At 43.8% G+C, this 20584-nt stretch overlaps 1 protein-coding gene and 1 pseudogene across 1 annotated transcript; one reads left to right on the plus strand and one right to left on the minus strand.

The window, feature by feature from the left end:
- Positions 1-5324: 5324 nt before the first annotated feature.
- Positions 5325-11349, minus strand: LOC140222250 (uncharacterized; annotated as a pseudogene).
- A 4059-nt stretch (positions 11350-15408) lies between these two features.
- LOC117849785 (serine hydroxymethyltransferase 4) lies at positions 15409-19459 on the plus strand. The gene is made up of 4 exons (XM_034731467.2): positions 15409-16407; positions 17439-17829; positions 17919-18020; positions 19003-19459. The coding sequence occupies exons 1-4, from the start codon at positions 15514-15516 to the stop codon at positions 19245-19247; spliced, it is 1632 nt and encodes a 543-aa protein (XP_034587358.1). The 5' UTR covers positions 15409-15513; the 3' UTR covers positions 19248-19459.
- Positions 19460-20584: the final 1125 nt, after the last annotated feature.

The following is a 20584-nucleotide window of genomic DNA, read 5'->3' on the forward strand; positions in this document are numbered from 1 at the left end:
TTAAATTATGTGGAAGATCGAGAATGAGGAGTAATATGAACATAGGACTAGTCATGGTTTTTTCATGCACTGATATAAAGATAGAGAAGCCGCGTCCGCTTGGCTTCTACCAATGTCCATAAAATATGTTTAAAGATAAATAGTTTCTTGAAACCCATCATATTTGGTTTGAAATAACAGATAATCAAGAAGACATCCGTCACATCTTCATACATATTTTTTATCCGCCAAAAGAAGACAGAGCACTCTATTTCTATTGTTTAGATAGTGCTGAAATAACTGTATGGCTGCTCTACGGGTCCGCCAGACTCCTGTAGCAAACCCTATATGTTTGAGGACCTGTTTTAGTCCCAGTCCGTTTTTAGTCTGTTTGAGCTGGTGTGGCCCGGTTTAGGTCTGTGTGTAGCTAACTTTGAGCCCAATAACAGTCCCAGTTACACTACATGTTAGCGTTAAAAAATTTCGAAATTTGTGAAAAAGAGCAGCCATTTGACTGTTCAAAATTTACACTGGTTTTCATACATACAAATATATATGTAACATAGACATAATATTTTTTCTATACCATTTGGTACACATTTCGCCGGTACAATATTTCACAAACAAATAAAAAACAAAATGCATCTTGTTGTAGCTGTTGTTTTTTTAGACCATTTTTTCCAGCTATAACATAACATTAACACAAACATTCTAAAAAAAGTTAACACAAACTGTGTGTTATAGCTGTTACTTTTTTTCAGAGCATTTTCTAGCTACAACACACAACTTGCACACAAGCTCTGTGTATGTGTTTTTTTTTCCCTACATATGCTGTCTAATACCTGCAAGAAACAACACATACTCTAGGTAACTAAGGGGAAAAATACAAGAATTAATTGTAGAGGATATTGGGAGCAACATACATTAATAGAATAGCAACAGATGCATTAGATGCAAAGATCAACCAACAAAGATGCACTTAAACATAAAACAACTAACCATCAATCGAACTCATATATACAAAATTATCTTTTTCGTTTTTCTCTCTGCCCTAGCTCTTCCAACTCTAAAGTTCTGTTCGTTCATCATCCCAGCAATGGTCTTGCCGATCCTAGGACACGCCATTGGCCCCTCACCCTAACAGGTCCCTCCCGGTGTGGCGTTCTTCGGTGCCCTAAGTCCTTTGGCGACGTGTCTTGCATATCGCGCTTGCCGTCAAGGGCACACGTTGCGTGTTCTGTGTACGGCACGACTTTGTGTCAACAATTGGGTTTTGAATTGAACCAAAGTAAAGGTAGTTTCGAAGTTCAGGAGAAATTAAATTTGGAATTGCTTCTTTTTGGTTGTCTCACCTGCTGTCAAGATCGGAATCCTGGGTAGATCGTCTAAAATCAATATTCTACCAAATTTCAAAATTAAATATATTTGAAGCGCTTAAAAATGATTTTTGTAAATTAAATTTGGGCGTATGTATCCTCATTATTTTCAATCCAACTTAATTTTCAGCAATATATTCCATCCTAGCTAGATCATTTGGAAGGTTCCATGTATTAATTAAGTATTATACTACTTAAATATCACAACATTTAAATGAGTGCTGGAAAAATGCATCCTGTTACTGTCGGTGTTTAGACCCGGTAACCTATCACGGGGGGTGCTCGAGGTAGCGTTTTGGTTAGTGGGGCTCGCCGAGATCAGGAACTCAAAGGTAAACGCAGACATACAATTTAGATAGGTTCGGCCGCTGAATAGCGTAATACCCTACGTCTTGTGTGTTGGTTATATTGAATTGCTTTGGAGGAGGTCCCTGCCTTGCCTTATATTACCAGGGGCAGGGTTACAGGTCGGTTATTTATAAGAATACGAGTTGGATTCGACTAGACGAGTTCTACTCCTATTGCTAAGAGTACTCTTCTTAATCCTCGACTAGTTCTTTTCTTGCCACGTAGACTACACCGTCCAATGCCATAGTCTCCATGTCAAATATGTCTCGGTGTCCAGCCCTATATTTAGGACTGTCTAAACCTTCTAGTGGGCCCATAGATGTATGTACGACAAGCCCCAAGTACTTTTTAGTCAAATGCAGCAGTTCCGAGTACTTTTGTAGACTTCAACGACTAATTTTGGTTCTGTTCGAGTACTTCATCAAGTTGAGTCTTCAAAGGTACCCGAGCACTGCCATGCGGCTAGAATGTGCTCAACTCTTGTATCCTTCAATCTTGAATTTTTATATGGAAGTGTGATGAAAGTCGCACTCCATATGAAGTAGCTCCCAAGCCTTAGGTTGAATCGAAGAATCAGGTTAAGGGTGAATCTATAATTTGCATTACTTTCCCCTTAAAAACCCTAGATAATTTTTTTTTGTCGATGGACAGGTGGCACACAGCCCCCGAGCCGTTATCCGACTAGTTTGATGGGTATAAGGGTCAACCTCTGGTCAACGTGACCATCTCTGAAACGGAAATCTTATCTCTTCCAAAAAAATAGAGGTAACTGTCAATCAATCAGGTCCCGCGAAATCTTCAGGTCCGTTAAACCTAAATATTCCTTTATTCTCGCTGCTGTTACTGCGACGTGGTTATAAATAACAAAGGAAATCATCCCTTTCGTTTTAACTTTGCCATCTGCTTTTTCAACTTCCACACTGTAGCCCTAGCGACGCTGCTGCCCGATCTCTGAGCGCTAGCGCCGCCCCCCCCCCCCCCTCAGCACCCAAGCACATGTGATAGAAAAAACTTGTGACATCAAGGATGGGGAAGAAAGCTGCTGCTATCAAGCCTTCCATGGAGGACAAGAAGAAGAAGTCAGACAAGAAGAAGGAGCCACAGTTGCCGGCACCCAAGTATGGGAAGACAAATCAAACTGCACCGCCAACTCCTGCGTATGCTTGGAAGCGATCATCTCTGAAGGAGGAGGAGATCAAGGCACTGGTAGCTTCCAATCTACTCCAAGATCGAGATTTCATCAACTGGAGACTCGCTTGCGGCAACCCATGGCCACTAGAGGAGTACCCGGATGAAACAGTAATCTTCGCTCATTTCATCGAGCATGGTCTTGCTTTGCCCGCATCTGATTTTTTCTGGGGTCTGTTGGAGTATCACAAGTTGGAGCGAGTTCATTTAAACCCCAACGGCATTCTGCACACTACTATTTTTATGCATCTCTGTGAAGCTTTCTTGGGGATCAGGCCCCACTTCCAACTTTTACGAAAATTTTTCCGAGTGAAGCCGCAGCCTAAGAGGGAGCACACCCAAGTACTCGGTGGTGCCGGAATTCAGATGTGGGAGAAGCTCAACACCCTCTACTTGGACTACGAGTTGATAGATTAAAATGTCGGGTGGAAAGAGAAGTGATGCTACATTGGCAACCACGACCCCAAGCTCCCCAAGTTGATAGGACATTGCCCCACCTGGAACAACCGGTAGCTGGATGAGCCAACTCACAGAGACTGCCTTCAACTACCCGAGCTCCTGGACAAAATATCCAAACTGAAACAAGAAGGACTGATAGGAGTTAGAGTAGCGTTCAGTTTCATGAAGCGGCGAATTCAGCCCTTGCAGCAGCGGTGCCACTAAGGCTACGAGTACTCGGGTGTCAATGACCCATCAAGATTGTCTCCGAAGGAACTCAGCACAGACGAGATTATGGTGAGACTGAAGCGGATGTTCAAGAATGTAGGTGAGATCCCCCACCATTGTGTGAGAATTCTGCGCTGCTAACCCGCTAAAGCCTGTAAGTACCCGTAGCCGTAGCCCCCGAGTACTTATTTTATAGTGTTTGGGTGTAGTAACTAGTCTTTCTATGCAGGAAGATATCAATTTGTACTGCTGTGCGCCTCCTCCTCCTAGATCAGAAGATATTTGTGAAGCCGCTCCACGCATACATATGGCAGAGAGCACTAAGAGCGATGATGAGGAAGAAGAGGTACTTGATGCCTCCAGCAGCTCCAGTTTTGATGCTGAGGAAGACTTCAAAATCAAGGCCCGCCCATCTGATAAGGTCGGGTCATCCTCTAGATCGACGAAGCGCGTAGCTGATGACGATCTGGAATCTGCAATTCCTCCGCCACCGAGGAAGAAGCGGTCATCGCTGTGAAGCGGGCCATAAAGAAGTCTGTCATCGTAGAAGATGTACCTCTCGCAGTAATTACTTATGAAGAAGGACAAGATCCTGAGGATCGAGTACTCCCAGTAGGTAATTCCAATACCACCATGTCTTCTCAAGATGGCAGTGGCAGTCTGCAGGTACTCGAAGAGGTGACCGAAGTGGAGGTGGCAGCTGCGGAGACCGCTCAACATAAGCTGCTAGTCATCAAGAAGGTGATCGAAATCGAAGATGATCTAGAGGCTCCTGTAGCTGAGGTGGACCCTGCCGGCACAAGAACTACTCAAAAAACAGAGGCGGCGACAAAGGCTGGTGATGATCGTGCTGCGACCCTTCAAGCCGCGCTAAAGAAACCGTCTTTGACCATCAAGCCACTACGCCTGATAGGGGAACCTTCTCTGAAGTTGATGAGATCCACGTAGACTACGCCATCCTGCGTTATAGTCTCTATGTCAGATACGTCTCGGTGTGCAGCCTTCTGGTGGGCCCACGGTTCAGAAATTGCAGTGATATTCTATCGGTCACACGATAAATATATTGATAATTTTGATTTTATTTCAGATTAAATGTATTAAAATTAAACGTGTTACGTTGATTACAAGGACTCCCTTAACTATGTTAAGCATCTTCCATCTGTTTGCTTCTGCTGAATTAGGCAACTTTTATACTCCCGGGGTACTCATTGGACTGATATGTTCATGTCCGCTTCTTTCTAAGCCAGAAAATGATCTTTAGAGGTTGGAAATAATATAAACTCGTGCATACCTGCCAAGAAATTCTATACTTCCCTTGATATGACAACAAATTGAGCCCCCTGTATCCACCCCTACTCATGATGTTTGTCCAGTTCGAAAAAATTTAGTTAAATTTACAAAAAATACTATTGATATATTTTGGTTACGTGCATGTAAAATTGTTTCACTCTTCCACCGGTTTTCTATTACCAAGAACTGTGGGGAAAAAACCACATGCACCAGTAAGATCGCTAGCCTTGGAGCTAGCAAGAAGGGAAAGGAAGAAGAAAACAAGAGAGAGGCAGTAAAAGAAAGACTATTATAAGAAGGTTTATATAGATGACAAACCTATAGGAAGGAAGCACCAACAAGCTAAAGTTTGACAATCCATGAAAACGCACATTGCTGAAAAGTTCTGCCTTTATCATGCGGAAATGCACGATAACATCTTGTGTTCAGAGAAGATTTATGTATTTGTTATATCAAAAAGGTAACTGAACGAGTTGTTCAATTACCAAAGCCTGACACGAAGGGGTCTCTGGAGTGATTAGTCTGCACACGAACATTGGGTCAAAATTGAGGTGCCAACTACTGTCTACTGCTGATTTCAATATTTATGCAGGCGTTATCAAAAAGATAACTATCTTTATCTTTATCTCGATCTCTACTATTTCTAAAGAAATGACTGATTTCTTGTTCTATTTTGGATTTTTTTTGAGAGGAAGATAGGGATTTTCATTTACTCATTTTATAGCGTTTACATCTAGGAATACAGGAGGGGAGCCAAACCAAACATGTCGTCCAGCTCCAAGAGAACATACATGCTTAGTAAGATAGTGAGCCTCCCTACTGAACTCCCTACCTTCATGTGCAAATTTGGCACACTCAAAAGATCTTGGCATTTCCTTGATGTTCCTGACAACATTTAAACAATCCGACGCTACTATCATTTTCCTGATGGCACAATCTTCAGCAAGAGCGAGTGCTTCCAAGCAAGCCATTGCTTCCAGTGTTTCAGGATCAGTTACATTCGGTACAGTCATAGCACTAGCTGCAACAAATTCTCCATTATTCTCTCGACAGACAACAGCAATAGCTCCTTTGGATCTTGCCCCGTCAACCGCAGCATCTGTATTTATCTTGCATAGCCCATGCTCAAGTGGTATCCAACGCTGGTTTCTTGGCTTTTGTTGATGTTGGTTCCCTATTTTTGGTTCAACTTCATACCCCTCAACAATCTCCAATTCTTGTATTAACTGATTAACCATTGCCATAATAGAAAAAGGGCTCTGAAAGACACCTTCATGGATAGCTTTCCTCCTAGCATGCCATATAGCCCAACAAGTAATAAGGATTCGTATCCCATCAGCTTTAGGAATGTTGCTGCACATAAACAGAACCCAGTATTTTGGATCAGAAATACGCAAATTAGCTATCAGTTCTGTTACCTCTTCATCCACCAAAGCCCATACACACCTCGACATTGTGCAATGCAGCAAAGAATGCTCCCACGTATCCTCATCTGCACCACAAATTTTACACTCAGATGTAGTTGCTAGATTTCTACTTTTCAGTACACTAGGTGTAGGTATTGAGTTCAGTGCAAACCGCCAACAAAATACCTTAATTTTTTATGGTAGCTTCATACTCCAAATTTGTTTCAATTCTTTTTACCTTGCTTCAATATTAGCTAGAATAATTAGCCCGGCCTTCGAAATAATCCTCTCTACTCTTTTTTGTCTCAATCATCATCCTGTACGCAGAACGAACAGTGAAGAGACCGTTTCTCTCATAATGCCATGCCCAACAATCTTCCTGTTTTCTCATGCTTACTGGTATCTGCAGGATTGCTTCACTGTCCATCGGAGTGAAAAATTGCCTCACTACCTCAGTTTTCCATGTCATCGATGTGTGGTCAATCAGTTCACAAAGAGGATTAGGTTCCTTCGAGCATATAGGTCTGTGCAAACAAGTGCTTGGTATCCAGTTGCAGCCCCAAATTTGTGTGTTTTCACCGTCACCAATGCATCTGATCAGCCCTTGCTTCAGCACATCGATCCCATCCCATATGTTTTCAATAGCGGATCTAGGATTTTACCACAGGGTATACCTGAAAAAAAATCTTATGCAATTCGATAAAACTATTTACAATTCGATAAATTCAAAGATTAAGCTAATAAAAAAAACACTAACAAATCACAATATAAATAGTTTGAAATATAGTATAAAAGAAATTTACATCTGTTTTGTTTACCCACCACTTTTTGAATGAGTTGAATGTATTGATTATAACTTCTTCATTCACTTGGAAAAAAATATCCCGCTCAATAAACGTGACTAGACAATCGTCCAAAACACTATCACCGAGCTTATTCCTTAACTTTGTTTTTACTTTAACCATTGCAGAAAATACACTTTCAACACTTGTTGTAGCCACAATATTAATTTGAGAAGCACTCGTACACAAATAAATAAAAATATTTAAGAACATTAGTTTTTTCAAATAAGAAAAAAATAGAAGATAAATTAATCTTAAACCTCCTCGTGGACGATCAAAAGTTCTCGCACGAAGTCATGATCCTGCGAGAGGTGGACAGCGGCGAAGCTCCAGTATGAGACCCTGGTGGTGCTGGCCTGGTGCAGCAGCGGCAGCGGAGGAATCTGGAGTCGTGGCGGGCGGAGCAGCGGAGGGGTCATGGCGCGCAGGCGCGGTGGCGGCGGATTGGCGCCTGGCGGAGGGATTCATCTCGTCACTTCGTCAGACTCGGAACTCAAAAGTCAGACCGTCAGACGTGAGTGCGCGGTGGTTGCCTGCTTGGAGCCTCCGAAACATGGGCATGGGCCACTGGGCCGAATACCGGGCAGCACAGGCAGGCCGCACGCCCGCACTCATGCCGCAGGCACAGGCAGGCACTCATGCTGGTCAGGTGCTGCCGACTGCCATGCTGGTCCCCGGCATACCCCATGGATCTGCCCATGCATGTCTTGGATGGATTGTTTCCAATTGGCGCGCTTAGAATGTCACCCGAGGGAAAATAAACTGCCTTCAAAATTTTTGAGCCAAGTGAGTCTGACTTGATGAGAAGACGCCATGCTTGCCTTGCAAGCAGAGCTAGATTAAATATTTCTATTTCTCTAAAACCCAGTCCACCCATGTACTTTGGTTGGACTATCTTCTCCCATGCCACCCAATTTGTTTTCCTTTTCCCTCTCTTGCTGCCCCACCAGAATTTTCGAATCAATAAATTAATATGCCCGCATAATCCCCTCGGTAGCCTAAAACACCCCATGGTATAAATAGGAATCGCTTGGGCAACAGATTTTATTAAAACTTCCTTCCCTCCTGCAGATAAAGTTTGTTCTATCCATCCATGAACTTTACTCCAAACTCTGTCTTTGAGATACTTGAACGCCCCATTGTTGCCCTGCCGACTTCTGTAGGCAATCCTAGATATTTTTCATTTAACGACTTATTCTCCACTTGTGTTATAGATTTAATTTCATCACGAATATTCTGCTTACAGCCTTTGCTGAAAAAGATAGATGATTTCGCCAAGTTAACTTTTTGACCAGAGGCTTCACAATATTTAGTCAACGACTCATGTACTTCTCGTGCATTGCTAGTTGTTGCTTTAAAGAATAGAAGACCATCATCAACGAACAAGAGATGGTTGATCCTTGGAGCCATGTGTGAGATTTGAATTCCTTGCTATCATCAACGAACATAGGCTTATTGGTCGAAATTGGTTCAAGGATACTGGATTCTGTACTTTGGGGATTAGAATAATGAATGTGCCACTAGGCTCATTTGGTTGTTCATCTCCATTCAGAACCTTCAGCACCATCCTTGTTAAATCCTCACCACAAACATCCCAGTTATGCTGGAAAAAATGTAAAGGAAAACCATCAGGGCCTGGCGATTTAGTTGGATACATTTGAAAAATAGTATTTTTTACTTCACTTTCCTCAAAAGGGGCACACAAGAAACGATTCATCTCATCAGTTACCTTGCGGTGCATATGGTCAAGTACTCGATGCATATTTGACGTGCCTTCTGATTCAAATAATTTTTTATAGTAATCCACTGCCATCCCATGTAATTCTTCCACATCTGTGCATTCTGAGCCATCCTATCGGTTCAGCTTGACGATTCTATTTCTAGCTCTTCTTCTGCTCGCTCTTTAATGGAAAAAATTGGTGTTCCAATCTCCTTCGCGAAGCCATGTAATGCGTGATCGCTGCTTCCACATAATCTCCTCTTGATAATTCAACAAGATAATACGTTCTACTACTTTCTGTCCCTCTTCTGACACAGTTTCTTGTTCGATCAGATCTCAGTCGCTCCAGCCTTTTCTTTTGAGCCCGCAACTCTCGCCTCACAGCACCAAATTTCTTCTCTCCCCACGACCTGAGTTCTTCCCCAAGATGGAAAAGCTTGTCCTTCAAGTCCTTTATCGAATTACAATGTTGCCCATCCTTCCAGACTTGTTGTAACAGGGAACATAACCCCTCATTTGTTTCCCTTATAAGGTCATATCTAAAAGGTTTCCCTTGCCCCGTATAGTGTTGCACCACTCATCTGGCACTAGTGAAAGAAGGATAGGGCAGTGATCAGATTTCACAGCCATAAGGTGTAGGACAATTGCAAGAGGAAAACAAGCACACCAAGCCGAAGCCAGTACCCTATCAAGCCCAACGCATACAAAGTGTCTACTTGACACTTTCTTCTCAAAGGTCCAGTCCAATCCCAAGTAGCCAATATCACAGAGTTGACAAACATCAACTGCCTCCCTGAAGCTTTCCATAAGATATTCTTCCCTATCATTTGGACCCTACTACTCTTCTCTTCTGAGGATCTCATTGAAATCACCCATACATACCCAGGATAGATCTGAATCTCTTCTCATTTGCTTCATGATATCCTAGGTATGGTACCTTAACGATCTGTTTGGCTCCCCGTATATGAATGATATACGCCAAGGATGTTTCCCATTCTCGCTTATTATTGTATCAATATGGTAATTTGAGAACTTCTGAATGGATACAGTCGCATCATTTTTCCAAAACAGACCAAGGCCTCCACTTCTACTAGAACTACTAACAACATAACTCGCATCAAAGCCCAACGTGTATCGCAAGTTTTCCACTCGGTATTTGTGGATCTGTGTTTCCATAATAAATAAAACCGAGGGGGCATAATCCTTCACTAGATCGCAAGGTTCCTTCACTGTCGCAGGGTTGCCAATCCCGCGACAGTTCCAACTTAAGCTTTTCATTGCTTCTGGCGGTACTCCTCTAGGGAGCCCGCCGATCTAATCTCAATATCATCAGCTACACCATTCCCTTCTTCCATTCTTAGACGCTTTGGACCTCAGTCCTTTGAAACTCCATCCTTTTCCAAATAACTCTAACCAGCACCTACTGATAACGGATAGCCAATAGTATTTTTAAGGTTGTCCATCAATCCTTCCATCTTATCCTTGGCTGGAACGAGAACCATTGCTAAATTGTTACTTTCTTGCTTTCTAGCATCTCCTGGTGTAAGGCGCTTTTGAGTTTCACTTCCAACATCTTTCAGATGTCTATCATTATCCCTCTTCAAGGGGCTTCTTACATCATCTTACAGATCCTCCACATCATCAATTGAATCATTTTGGTTGCTTCCCCCACTTTTAGATTTAGTACTTTTCCTATGTGAAAGAAGTTTGGATGACTCTAGAATCTGACCCTTTCATATCCACTGACCCTGATGATCTGGTTTCTTTCACTAATTTTCCCATCCTCTCCGGGCTTGCAATCAACATTTCACCATATTGAAAAGCCTTTTTGTCATGCACTCCATCACCGCATTCAGTATCAATATGGCAGGCAGCACAAAACTTAGGAAGTTTCTCATAACTCACTCTAAACGCTACACGATTTTCATTCCCAAAAGAAACATAGACAACCCTAGTCAGAGATTTATCCACATCCAGTTTTATCCTGATTCGCAGATAGTCTCGCTACCCAGTGATATCATCATCTAGCTCCACCTTCAGAAACTCCCTAATTTTATTCCCCAATTGACGCCCTATATTTTTTGTTCTAAAACTCATTGGTAAATCATAGATCCGAACCCATGCTACCATACTCTTGAATTTCACTGAAGAGGGCTTTGTGATTCCATCATATTCTTCCAAGAGGACAACATTCCCTCTGAAGATCCTGGTCCCTCATCCATCACCTTACACCAATCTCCAAGACAAGAAAATTGAATCACAAACAAATTTTCCTCTATAGTCTTAACACTGACATCCTTTGCCAGACTCTAAGCATACTTCATGTTCGCGAAGAATGCAGCATGACTAAAGGTTTTGGGGGAACAAACCTTCGCCAATGCCGTCCATCGCGCATTTGCTTTCAGTTTCTCCATGTCTTCTTCCAGAACGATTTCTTGGTTTTCATCCTCCCATAACTCCAAGTGCTGGAGTAGATCATTCAAGTCACGCTCCAATTTCCTTCCATGCTGCATTTCTGAATTGGATTCAGCCATCTCCCCAATCTGGTAACAGTGTACGCCACTCACATATAAACCAATGCGCAATCAAGGCCGAGCAGCGAACCCAGTGTTTGCCCTTTAACCAGCCCGAATCGCGGTGGGGAATAGGAGCGGAGAAGAATATGACCAGATTGGAGGAACTCAGAGAGAACTCGCACTGAAATTTCAGCGAGAGTGCAGGAACCCTAGGTGCTTACCCAGGGGAATTCTCTTGTTCTATTTTGGATTGGGCTGTTGTTTTTTCTCTGGGCCGAAACCTCGCATAGCCCGGGAAAAAGCACGAGCCGTTGGACCCCATGTGGTCGCATCTGTCTGATCAATGGGCGTTGGGCCAGCCTGCATGCAACGCTCGGGCAAAGCACTGGCCAGCGTGTGGTCTGCTGACCCAGGGTCTGAAACGGCAACAACAGCTTGTTGAGTTGTTGAGGCTTTGACGTGTTTTGATGTGTCACGCTGTCGTCGTCACAGGCAGTGGCGGAGGCAGGAATGGGATCTCCTTCTCCCCCCTTCATCTCTTTCATTCTTCTTCTTTGCTCCCCATTTCTTCCCTCTCATCCTCCCCATTATCTCTATAACTCTATTGATGCATCAGTTGAGCCCCCCGCACCCCACCTAAATCTGGCCCTGGTCACAGGCTAAACCAGAAAAACAGGCCTGCATGATTGTATTTGGGTTAAATCCACTATGAGTCTATGACCTTATAGGAATGAAATGCACGTGACATGAGCATGACACCAGTAATACCTGGGATATGTATATTTTTTCCCCTCTGCTACAGATTAGACTATGTATAAATCAAATTTGATTGTTTTGAACTAAGATAGATTCTCAAATCCAACACAAGTATCAGTATCGACTTAGAGTGGTACAAGCGACATGGATCGTCAAGCATATCAGATGGCCGTTTTTCTACAAGATGTTTCTGACATAAAAAATTTCTAAGCAAATGTGTGATGTGAAGATTTGTTGTTGCACAAGTTCGAAGCAAGGATATAGAAGTTTGAAACTTAGGGGGTGTTTGGTTCTTTAGTCCGGACTAAACTTCATGTCACATCAAATCTTCGGAGGCTAATTAGGAGGACTAGACATGAATTAATTATAAAACTAATTACACAGATGGAGGCTAATTCGCAAGACGAATCTATTAAGCCTAATTAATCCATGATTAGCACATGTTTACTATAGTATCACATTATCAAATTATGAACTAATTAGGTTTAATAGATTCATCTCGTGAATTAGTCTCCATCTGTGTAGTTGGTTTTGTAATTAGTCTATGTTTAATACTCCTAATTAGTATCTAAACATTCGATGTGACAGGAGAATCAAACAAACTCTTAATTTTCTAACTTTATTTCTTAGTTTTCTAGCTGTCTATCTTGTTTTTGTGTTTTTAAATTTTGAGACTTGGACATTTTTAGCTATGTATATTCATGTGTGGATATAGAGGCCGATGTTCCATTATCTAAGAAAACACAAGCATCAGGAAGGGCATCTATGCATAAGGTTGTTCTTAGGGGGCGTTTGGTTCCCTTTGCTTATTTTTAGTACGTGTCACATCGAATATTTAGATACTAATTAGGAGTATTAAACGTAAACTATTTACAAAACCCATTACACAAATGGAGACTAAACGGCAAGACAAATCTATTAGGCTTAATTAATCCATCATTAGCAAATGTTTACTGTAGCAATACATTGTCAAATCATGGACTAATTAGGTTTAATAGATTCATCTCACCGCTTAGCCTCCACTTATGTAATGGATTTTATAAATAGTCTATGTTTAATACTCCTAATTAGTATCAAACATTCAATGTGACGGATGCTAAAAATAAGTAACCTTGCGCGTGGCGCGATTTCTGTGCACCGTACGCGAGCAAAATGACAGCAACAGCAGTCGACCACGTGTCTTTTGCGGTAAACGAGCACGAAGATAAGCGGAGCCATATTTGAAATAAGCTTTTTGTCGACTCAGCTTAAAGGGTAGAACTAGAAACGTCGTGTTGTTGTGTGGTAAAATATGGTTGTAGCCATTTTTTATCTCGAGGAACCTTCTCATTAAAATAAAAAAACAGATGTGACTAATTAAGTAGAACAAAATACGTTTGGTCAAAATTTGATGGGTTTAAAAAGAAAAAATGTAATGGTACAAATAAAAAATTCGATGGGCTTCAAATGATAATAACATATTTATATGAAAATGTATGTCTATTTAAATTGCACATAAAAAATAGGTCAAATTTTCATTGTTAATATGGACTCCTTTGTTCGAAGAGCAGCTAAACCTTATTTGGCAACTATAGAAGCAACTGTTAATGGTCAGTCTTTGCAAAGGAGATAGGTTAGTTAGTTTATATATGAAAAATCAAGATCTCTCAGTCCTTTACAAAGGAGATAGGTTAGTTACGTTTATATATGAAAAATCGAGATCTAGTGAGAGATCTAGTGATATAACGCAAGGTGTGTTTGGTTGCTTGGCTAGAAATCTTAGCCTGCCTAGCTGAAGCTTGGCTTAAGCAATGCATTTGGTTAATATTTGGTTGCCTGTACAAAGTTAGTCTAGTTTGAACACTTTTTATTTAGTTGGGTGGCTTGGCTTGAACAAGATCACCCTCTTGCTCCATGAGGTGACACCAGAGGCGGAGATGAAGAAGATGTGGCACATGAAAGATAACGGGACTCAATTGCCGTACTGCAGGAGGCTAGCGCAAGCTACTGGGGATGATCATTTCTCTCGTACTAGATATGCCTCGCTAAAGCCCCTCCTTGCATAAGCATAGCCTGACTAAAGGAGCGTTTGGATGTCAGGGGCTAAACTTTAGCCCTATCACATCACACGTTCGGATGCTAATTAGGAGGACTAAATATGAGCTAATTACAAAACTAATAGCAGAACCCCTAGGCTAAATCGCGAGACGAATCTATTAAGCCTAATTAATCCATCATTAGCAAATGGTTACTGTAGCACCACATTGTCAAATCATGGACTAATTAGGCTTAATAGATTCGTCTCACGATTTAGCCTAGGGGTTATGCAATTAGTTTTGTAATTAGACTATGTTTAATACTCCTAATTAGTATCCAAACATTCGATGTGACGGGGGCTAAAATTTAACCCCTCCCTGCCAAACACCCCCTAAACCGCTTAAACATCCAATCAAATGTGAGCTAGCTAGCTCTGGGAAACTGGATACGACATCCAATCAAATGTGAGCTAGTTAGGCTATCCGCACCGCTGAGGCGGCATCCACACCTGTAAAAAGAGGATAGCCCACGTGACAGGTGTTTTTTTACCGGTAAAGCAAATGGCTGCCGTCGGTGGACCTCTATCCCAAACTCCATTCAACCAGCACCCTCTCTCCCCCATCCTTCCTGCGCATTTGGAGCGGATAGCGTTCGCGTGCGCAGCCTGTGAGTTTGGAGGCGCACTGTAGTGAATGGAGCGGTAGTGCTTGAGATACAGGGTTGCAGTGCGGGAGTCGGACCTCTATATTTTCATTTCCGTTCCACTTACAGGCTAGCGGTGCGGATAGCCTTAGCTCTGGGAAACTCGATACGACTTAAGGCAACCAAACGCGCCTACAGTAACACACAGATTCGGTTAGTATAAGGAAAATCGTAAAAGGTGCTTTACAGCTAGCTAATGGGCACTGTTTGTGCCATCCGGCTCTGAACGGTGGGACCACAATTGTAAGTTGCAAAATACCTACGCTCTGTAAACATGTTGGAGACATACTGCCATGCGTCAGGCCGTGGACCCGCAAGAAAACGAAGGGAATCAGTTTTGAGAGATAAAAAACCCCGAAAAAGCAAGGGTTCCTCCTGTTCCGTCGCTACCAGCGCGAGACACGCCCGAATCAGCTAGAGATAGAACACGAAACCTTTTTTATAAACTAAAAAAAAAATCTAAACAACGAGAATCCTTCTACCCGCGCGATCGCACACAGCCGCCGGAATCAGCGGTGCCGAAAAAGAGAGCGGCGCACGAGCGGCCGCGACAGCCCCACCGCGTTATATATAAACCGGGGAACCCGCTGCGCCGCGGCCCAGCCCAGCACCGGCCCATTCACACCCGTCACACTCCTCCCCCCAACCAACCCGCGTCGCAGCGCCGCCATCCGTGGCGGCATTCCACCGAGCACCTCTCGCGCGCGCATGGCCGCCGCCATGGCCCCGCACCACCTCTCCCGCCCCGCCGCCGCCGCGGCAGCATCCGGCGCCGTCTCCGGGGCTCTCAACAGGCATCGCGCCTTCTCAGCCTCCACCTCCCCTCTCCGCCTCCCGCTCCTCTCCGCCGCCGCCACCAGGCCCGCGCGCCTCTCCGCCGCCGCCGCGGTCTTCACCGCCTCCGCCCCCATCGCCGCGGCCGCGATGGACGCCGTGGCGGATTGGGGGCTGACCCCGCTCTCTGAGGCCGACCCGGAGGTCTACGACCTCATCGAGCGCGAGAAGCGGCGGCAGCGCGCCGGCATCGAGCTCATCGCCTCCGAGAACTTCACCTCGCTCGCCGTCATGGAGGCGCTGGGCTCACCGCTCACCAACAAGTACTCGGAGGGCATGCCCGGGGCGCGCTACTACGGCGGCAACGAGGTCATCGACGAGGTCGAGGAGCTCTGCCGTGCCCGCGCGCTCGCTGCTTTCCACCTCGACCCGGCACGTTGGGGCGTCAACGTGCAGCCCTACTCGGGGTCGCCGGCCAACTTCGCCGCCTACACGGGGCTGCTCCAGCCCCACGACAGGATCATGGGACTCGACCTGCCGTCGGGCGGCCACCTCACACATGGGTACTACACGGCGGGCGGCAAGAAGATCTCCGCCACGTCCATCTACTTCGAGAGCCTGCCGTACAAGGTGAGCTCCGACACCGGATACGTGGACTACGGCAGGCTGGAGGAGAAGGCCATGGATTTCCGCCCCAAGCTCATTATTTGCGGCGGGAGCGCTTACCCGCGGGACTGGGATTACGCCAGGCTCAGGGCTATTGCAGACAAGTGCGGTGCCATGTTGCTTTGCGACATGGCTCATATCAGTGGTCTCGTCGCCGCACAGGTACCAACTTGTCCGTTTCACGAGGCATTTAAATTATCGATTGCTTTGCTGCGCAATTTATGTTCGTGCTTTATCAATCTAAATGTTTACCTCGGTTGTGATTACCTGTGTAATTGATACCAAAGTGCATTTTTCCTGAGCACGGCTGGTCCACAGGGCTTGTAGTCCTCCAGAGTCCAGACATATGAAATGACTTGGTTCTAAGTCAGGGAAGGAATCAACACACCGTCAGCTGGTGTTACTCACCTTTAGCTAGATATATAGTTGATGCAAAGTCTTAATTCTTATTTTCTGTTCTGTTCTGCATAGGGGGTGCGAATCCCCCCCGAAGGTGCACCAATTGACCCTCTTTAATTCAACTAACAGTACTAGTTTTCCAAAATGTGCCACATTTTGAAAAACTTGTACTATTAATTGGACTAAAGAGGGTCAATGGTGACCTTAGGGTGTACCAATTGACACCCCTAGCTCTGTATTTGGGCCAGTGTTATGTTCTGATGTAGAATCATTATACATATTGTCTGGGAATTTCAAAGTTTCTTTCCCACTACAAAGATGTGGTTTGCTGGTTTCTTTCCTGAAAAATAGCTTAGGAGCTGCCAATTTCTTCCATGGGATTTGCATAAAAAAGTTTTAGGAGTAAAGGGAGGAATTTTGCCCCAAGGGAGAAAATAGACTTGTCTGAAAGAAAATTTCTACACTATCTGTTTAGGTGGGGTTGGCGTGCACAGGTTTGGCCAAATCTGTTGACAATTCTAAATTCCTATGATATTTGAATCTCTGAAAAGTATTAATGTACAGAAATATTTCGCATTTATTGCACCAATAACTAATCATTGGCGTATAAACATACAAATGAATTAGTGAGTGCATGTGTTCTGGATAAGAGACCATAGTGATGCTGTTGTTTCCTCGGGAATTTTGGAGTGCAAAAATTTCAAAAGGAATTTTGCAAGAATTTCAAGTTTCCATAGAATTGCTGCAGAACTCTTATATTTCATATATTAACTAATCCCTTCACTGTTCTGTAGGAAGCTTTAAATCCTTTTGAGTATGCAGATGTGATTACCACTACCACCCACAAGAGTCTTCGAGGGCCAAGGTCTGGTATGATCTTCTACAGGAAGGGCCCGAAGCCTCCCAAAAAAGGCCAGCCTGAGGGTGCTCTGTATGACTATGAGGACAAGATCAACTTTGCAGTATTCCCTTCACTCCAGGGGGGTCCTCACAATCACCAGATTGCTGCGCTGGCTGTAGCCTTGAAGCAGTCCATGTCACCTGGATTTAAGGCCTATATCCAGCAGGTCAAGGCAAATGCAGTTGCCCTTGGAAACCATTTGATGAGTAAGGGCTACAAGTTGGTTACTGACGGAACAGAGAACCACCTTGTTCTCTGGGATCTCCGTCCTCTTGGCTTGACTGGTATGCACTGCAGGATTTGTTGGCATCTTTTGGTTTACCCTTAGCAGGTTGTACAAACTTGTTCTAATGTAGGTTTATTGAAATTGTAGGTAATAAAGTTGAGCTGCTCTGCGACCTATGCAGTATTACACTGAACAAAAATGCTGTCTTTGGCGACAGCAGTGCATTATCACCTGGCGGCGTGCGCATCGGTCAGTATCTCTTTCTAGCTAACAGATTTACAACATAACAAGGCCTATCGTGTGGTGTGATGTGCATAAATATGGTACCGCTGCTTTTTTACCACATGTTTCTGAATTTGTTAGTGGTTATTGGGAAGGAAAGAGGCTATGAGTCAGTAAATTTAATCCTGTCACTTGTCATATACTGTGGTCTCTGGGAGTATGCGAGCTGTGAGATGGGCCAACACAAAAAAATGACCTAATACTGTTACATGATTTTTCGTGTAGGCTATTTGCATCTGGTCCCATTCAATGATGTTTCCTGTTATCATTGAATAGGGCCTTTTTAAGTCAGAACGATTCTAATCCTAGTTAGGTACCCTTGGTCCAAACAGCACAATTTAGTTCCTTCTTTTTCTGCTGGACAAATGAGTACTTTAACCTTAAATTCTAGAACTTCTTGCAACATACTAGTAATCAAACTACCTGTTCTCTTTTTTTCAATTAAGTATGAAGGGCCATGATATAGCAGTCAAAGACTAACCTTGCATATGGAAGGACTACATTATCATTTTCTAGAATTCCTCTGAAGGCCTAAAGTTTGTTTGTAGTTTGTTGCTGCTCCAGAAAAAAAGCAACATACGATCATTATGGCGTTTGAATGTGCTACAGTAAATTTATTGTTTTTGCGGTTCAGTTACATTTCAATGTCAATGTTTCCATGTTTATAATGATTTATTAATGTTCAGAATGGCTCCTGCATGTTTAACATTCAGTTGATTAGGCAATTCTGTATCTGCATCATTGAGATGTTACAAAAGAACAAAATAGACACAAACTCATTATGAAAGCTTTTTGTAAAGAAGATTTAGGGTGCTACATCCATTCGACCATATTCAAAGCCATTACAGGAATGGTTTCTTTTTCAAATTGTGGGCTCTTGAATTGTTATTTGTTGACATTCCAATAGCTTAGCAGCAAGTTCATTATCTTCTCTGAACACTTGTTCCAGGTACACCTGCAATGACCTCGAGGGGTTTGGTTGAGAAGGACTTTGTGCAAATTGCCGAGTACCTTCACCAGGCTGTGACCATCTGCTTAAAGGTCCAGGAGGGGCATGGCAAGATTCTCAAGGACTTCAAGAAGGGCTTGGTGAACAACCAGGACATCGAAGACCTAAGGGCGGAGGTTGAGAAGTTTGCCACTTCGTTTGAGATGCCTGGCTTCAGGGTGTCGGACATGAAGTACAAGGATTAGATTACGACATCGGTGCAAAACCCCTTTTACTGCTGCGGAACATTAGTGCTACCCTGAAAGGTGTATCTGAATTTCGGGTGACTAGAGCTAACTGCTCTACCTAGAGCCACCCTTTCTGTTGGTGTGCTACTCGACTTGGTCCGTTTTGTTGGAATTGTTGTGTATGATTAGAGAATAATAATGGTGGAGAGCATGCATGACGTGGGTGATAATCGCTCGCCTTGGTCTTCCAAGAGTTCCCAGTGATGAAACTTCCCTCGTTGGTCGTCTTGACAGGCCGGTCGTGTTAAGAATTTTAGTGCAAGGTTAAAAAAAAATAGGTGAATCAAAACAGTTGGCTATAGCATCTCCGATCCAGCGGTCCCGTCCCCTCTTTTGAAAAAAACCGAAGAAAGGGTAAGAGCAGCTTTCTAATAATTCTTTCTTTCGCCAATATTTTGTTATGGTTATCTTAATATTTCCTCCTCTCAACTCTCCTCAAGTAGACGGAGAGTTCGTGTCCTCTCCCAATACGCGGGCCTGTTCCTCCCGCACCTGTAGTGTGCCGTGACCGCTCGCTGGCTGCTGGAGCTCACCACCTGGACCATCACCACCCGCACCTTCCCTCTCCGCCACCCCACTGCCCCTTTTTCAGCCTGCCCGAGGGTTTGCCTCCACTGGCCGCCCATCGAGCACCGCTCCCTGGAGACGCTCTGCCTGCCATCGCGCGTTGCTCGGCTGAGTTCTGCTCACCACAAGCCGGATCTAGGTGGGCCAAGCTGAGCTCTACTATAGATGTCCATTCGGACCACCCGATCCGGCCCGGCATGGCCCGTTATTTTTTGTGCCGAGCCTGGCCCAACATGACAACTCTGTCATGCCATGTCGTGCTGGCCCATGGGCCTCACTGGCTGCCCAAGCATAGGCCTGTAAGGCCTTTTTCGTGCCGGGCCGGCCCGAAGAGTCCAGCCATTTTGATGTGCTGTGCCGGCCCGTAGCTCGTCAAGAGAAAAAAACACTTCACCAAGTCAGGATGACACATTGATTCACAATTTTAGACTTTGAAGTTCATCAAACATTCAAAATTTCAAGTTCATCACAGATCACACATTCATGATTCATCACACTTTCATTACAGATAACAAAAATTCATAATCAATATAGATAGAGTTGTTAACACTTAGATCTATGGCTGCCTCATTAAAAACCTTCCTAGATAAAAACCCACTCTCGTGAGAAAATCTTAGGAAGGGAAAAAGAGTACAGCTAGCTCAAGTTTAATGTTCAAGTTGAATTCAACATTACAAACACACACAGACAGACATAAAAGTATAGAACTAGAACACCAACAGGCAGTC

This window comes from Setaria viridis, chromosome 3 (genome assembly GCF_005286985.2).
Source record: "Setaria viridis chromosome 3, Setaria_viridis_v4.0, whole genome shotgun sequence".
Lineage (NCBI taxonomy): Eukaryota > Viridiplantae > Streptophyta > Magnoliopsida > Poales > Poaceae > Setaria > Setaria viridis.

Excerpts from the sequence above, each read along its gene's own strand:
- LOC117849785 (XM_034731467.2), top strand. The coding sequence starts at position 15,514 with ATGGCCGCCGCCATGGCCCCGCACCACCTCTCCCGCCCCGCCGCCGCC. Across the intron at positions 17,830-17,918 it reads CCGTCCTCTTGGCTTGACTG|GTAATAAAGTTGAGCTGCTC; the intron begins GTATGCACTGCA and ends TTGAAATTGTAG. Across the intron at positions 18,021-19,002 it reads ACCTGGCGGCGTGCGCATCG|GTACACCTGCAATGACCTCG; the intron begins GTCAGTATCTCT and ends CACTTGTTCCAG.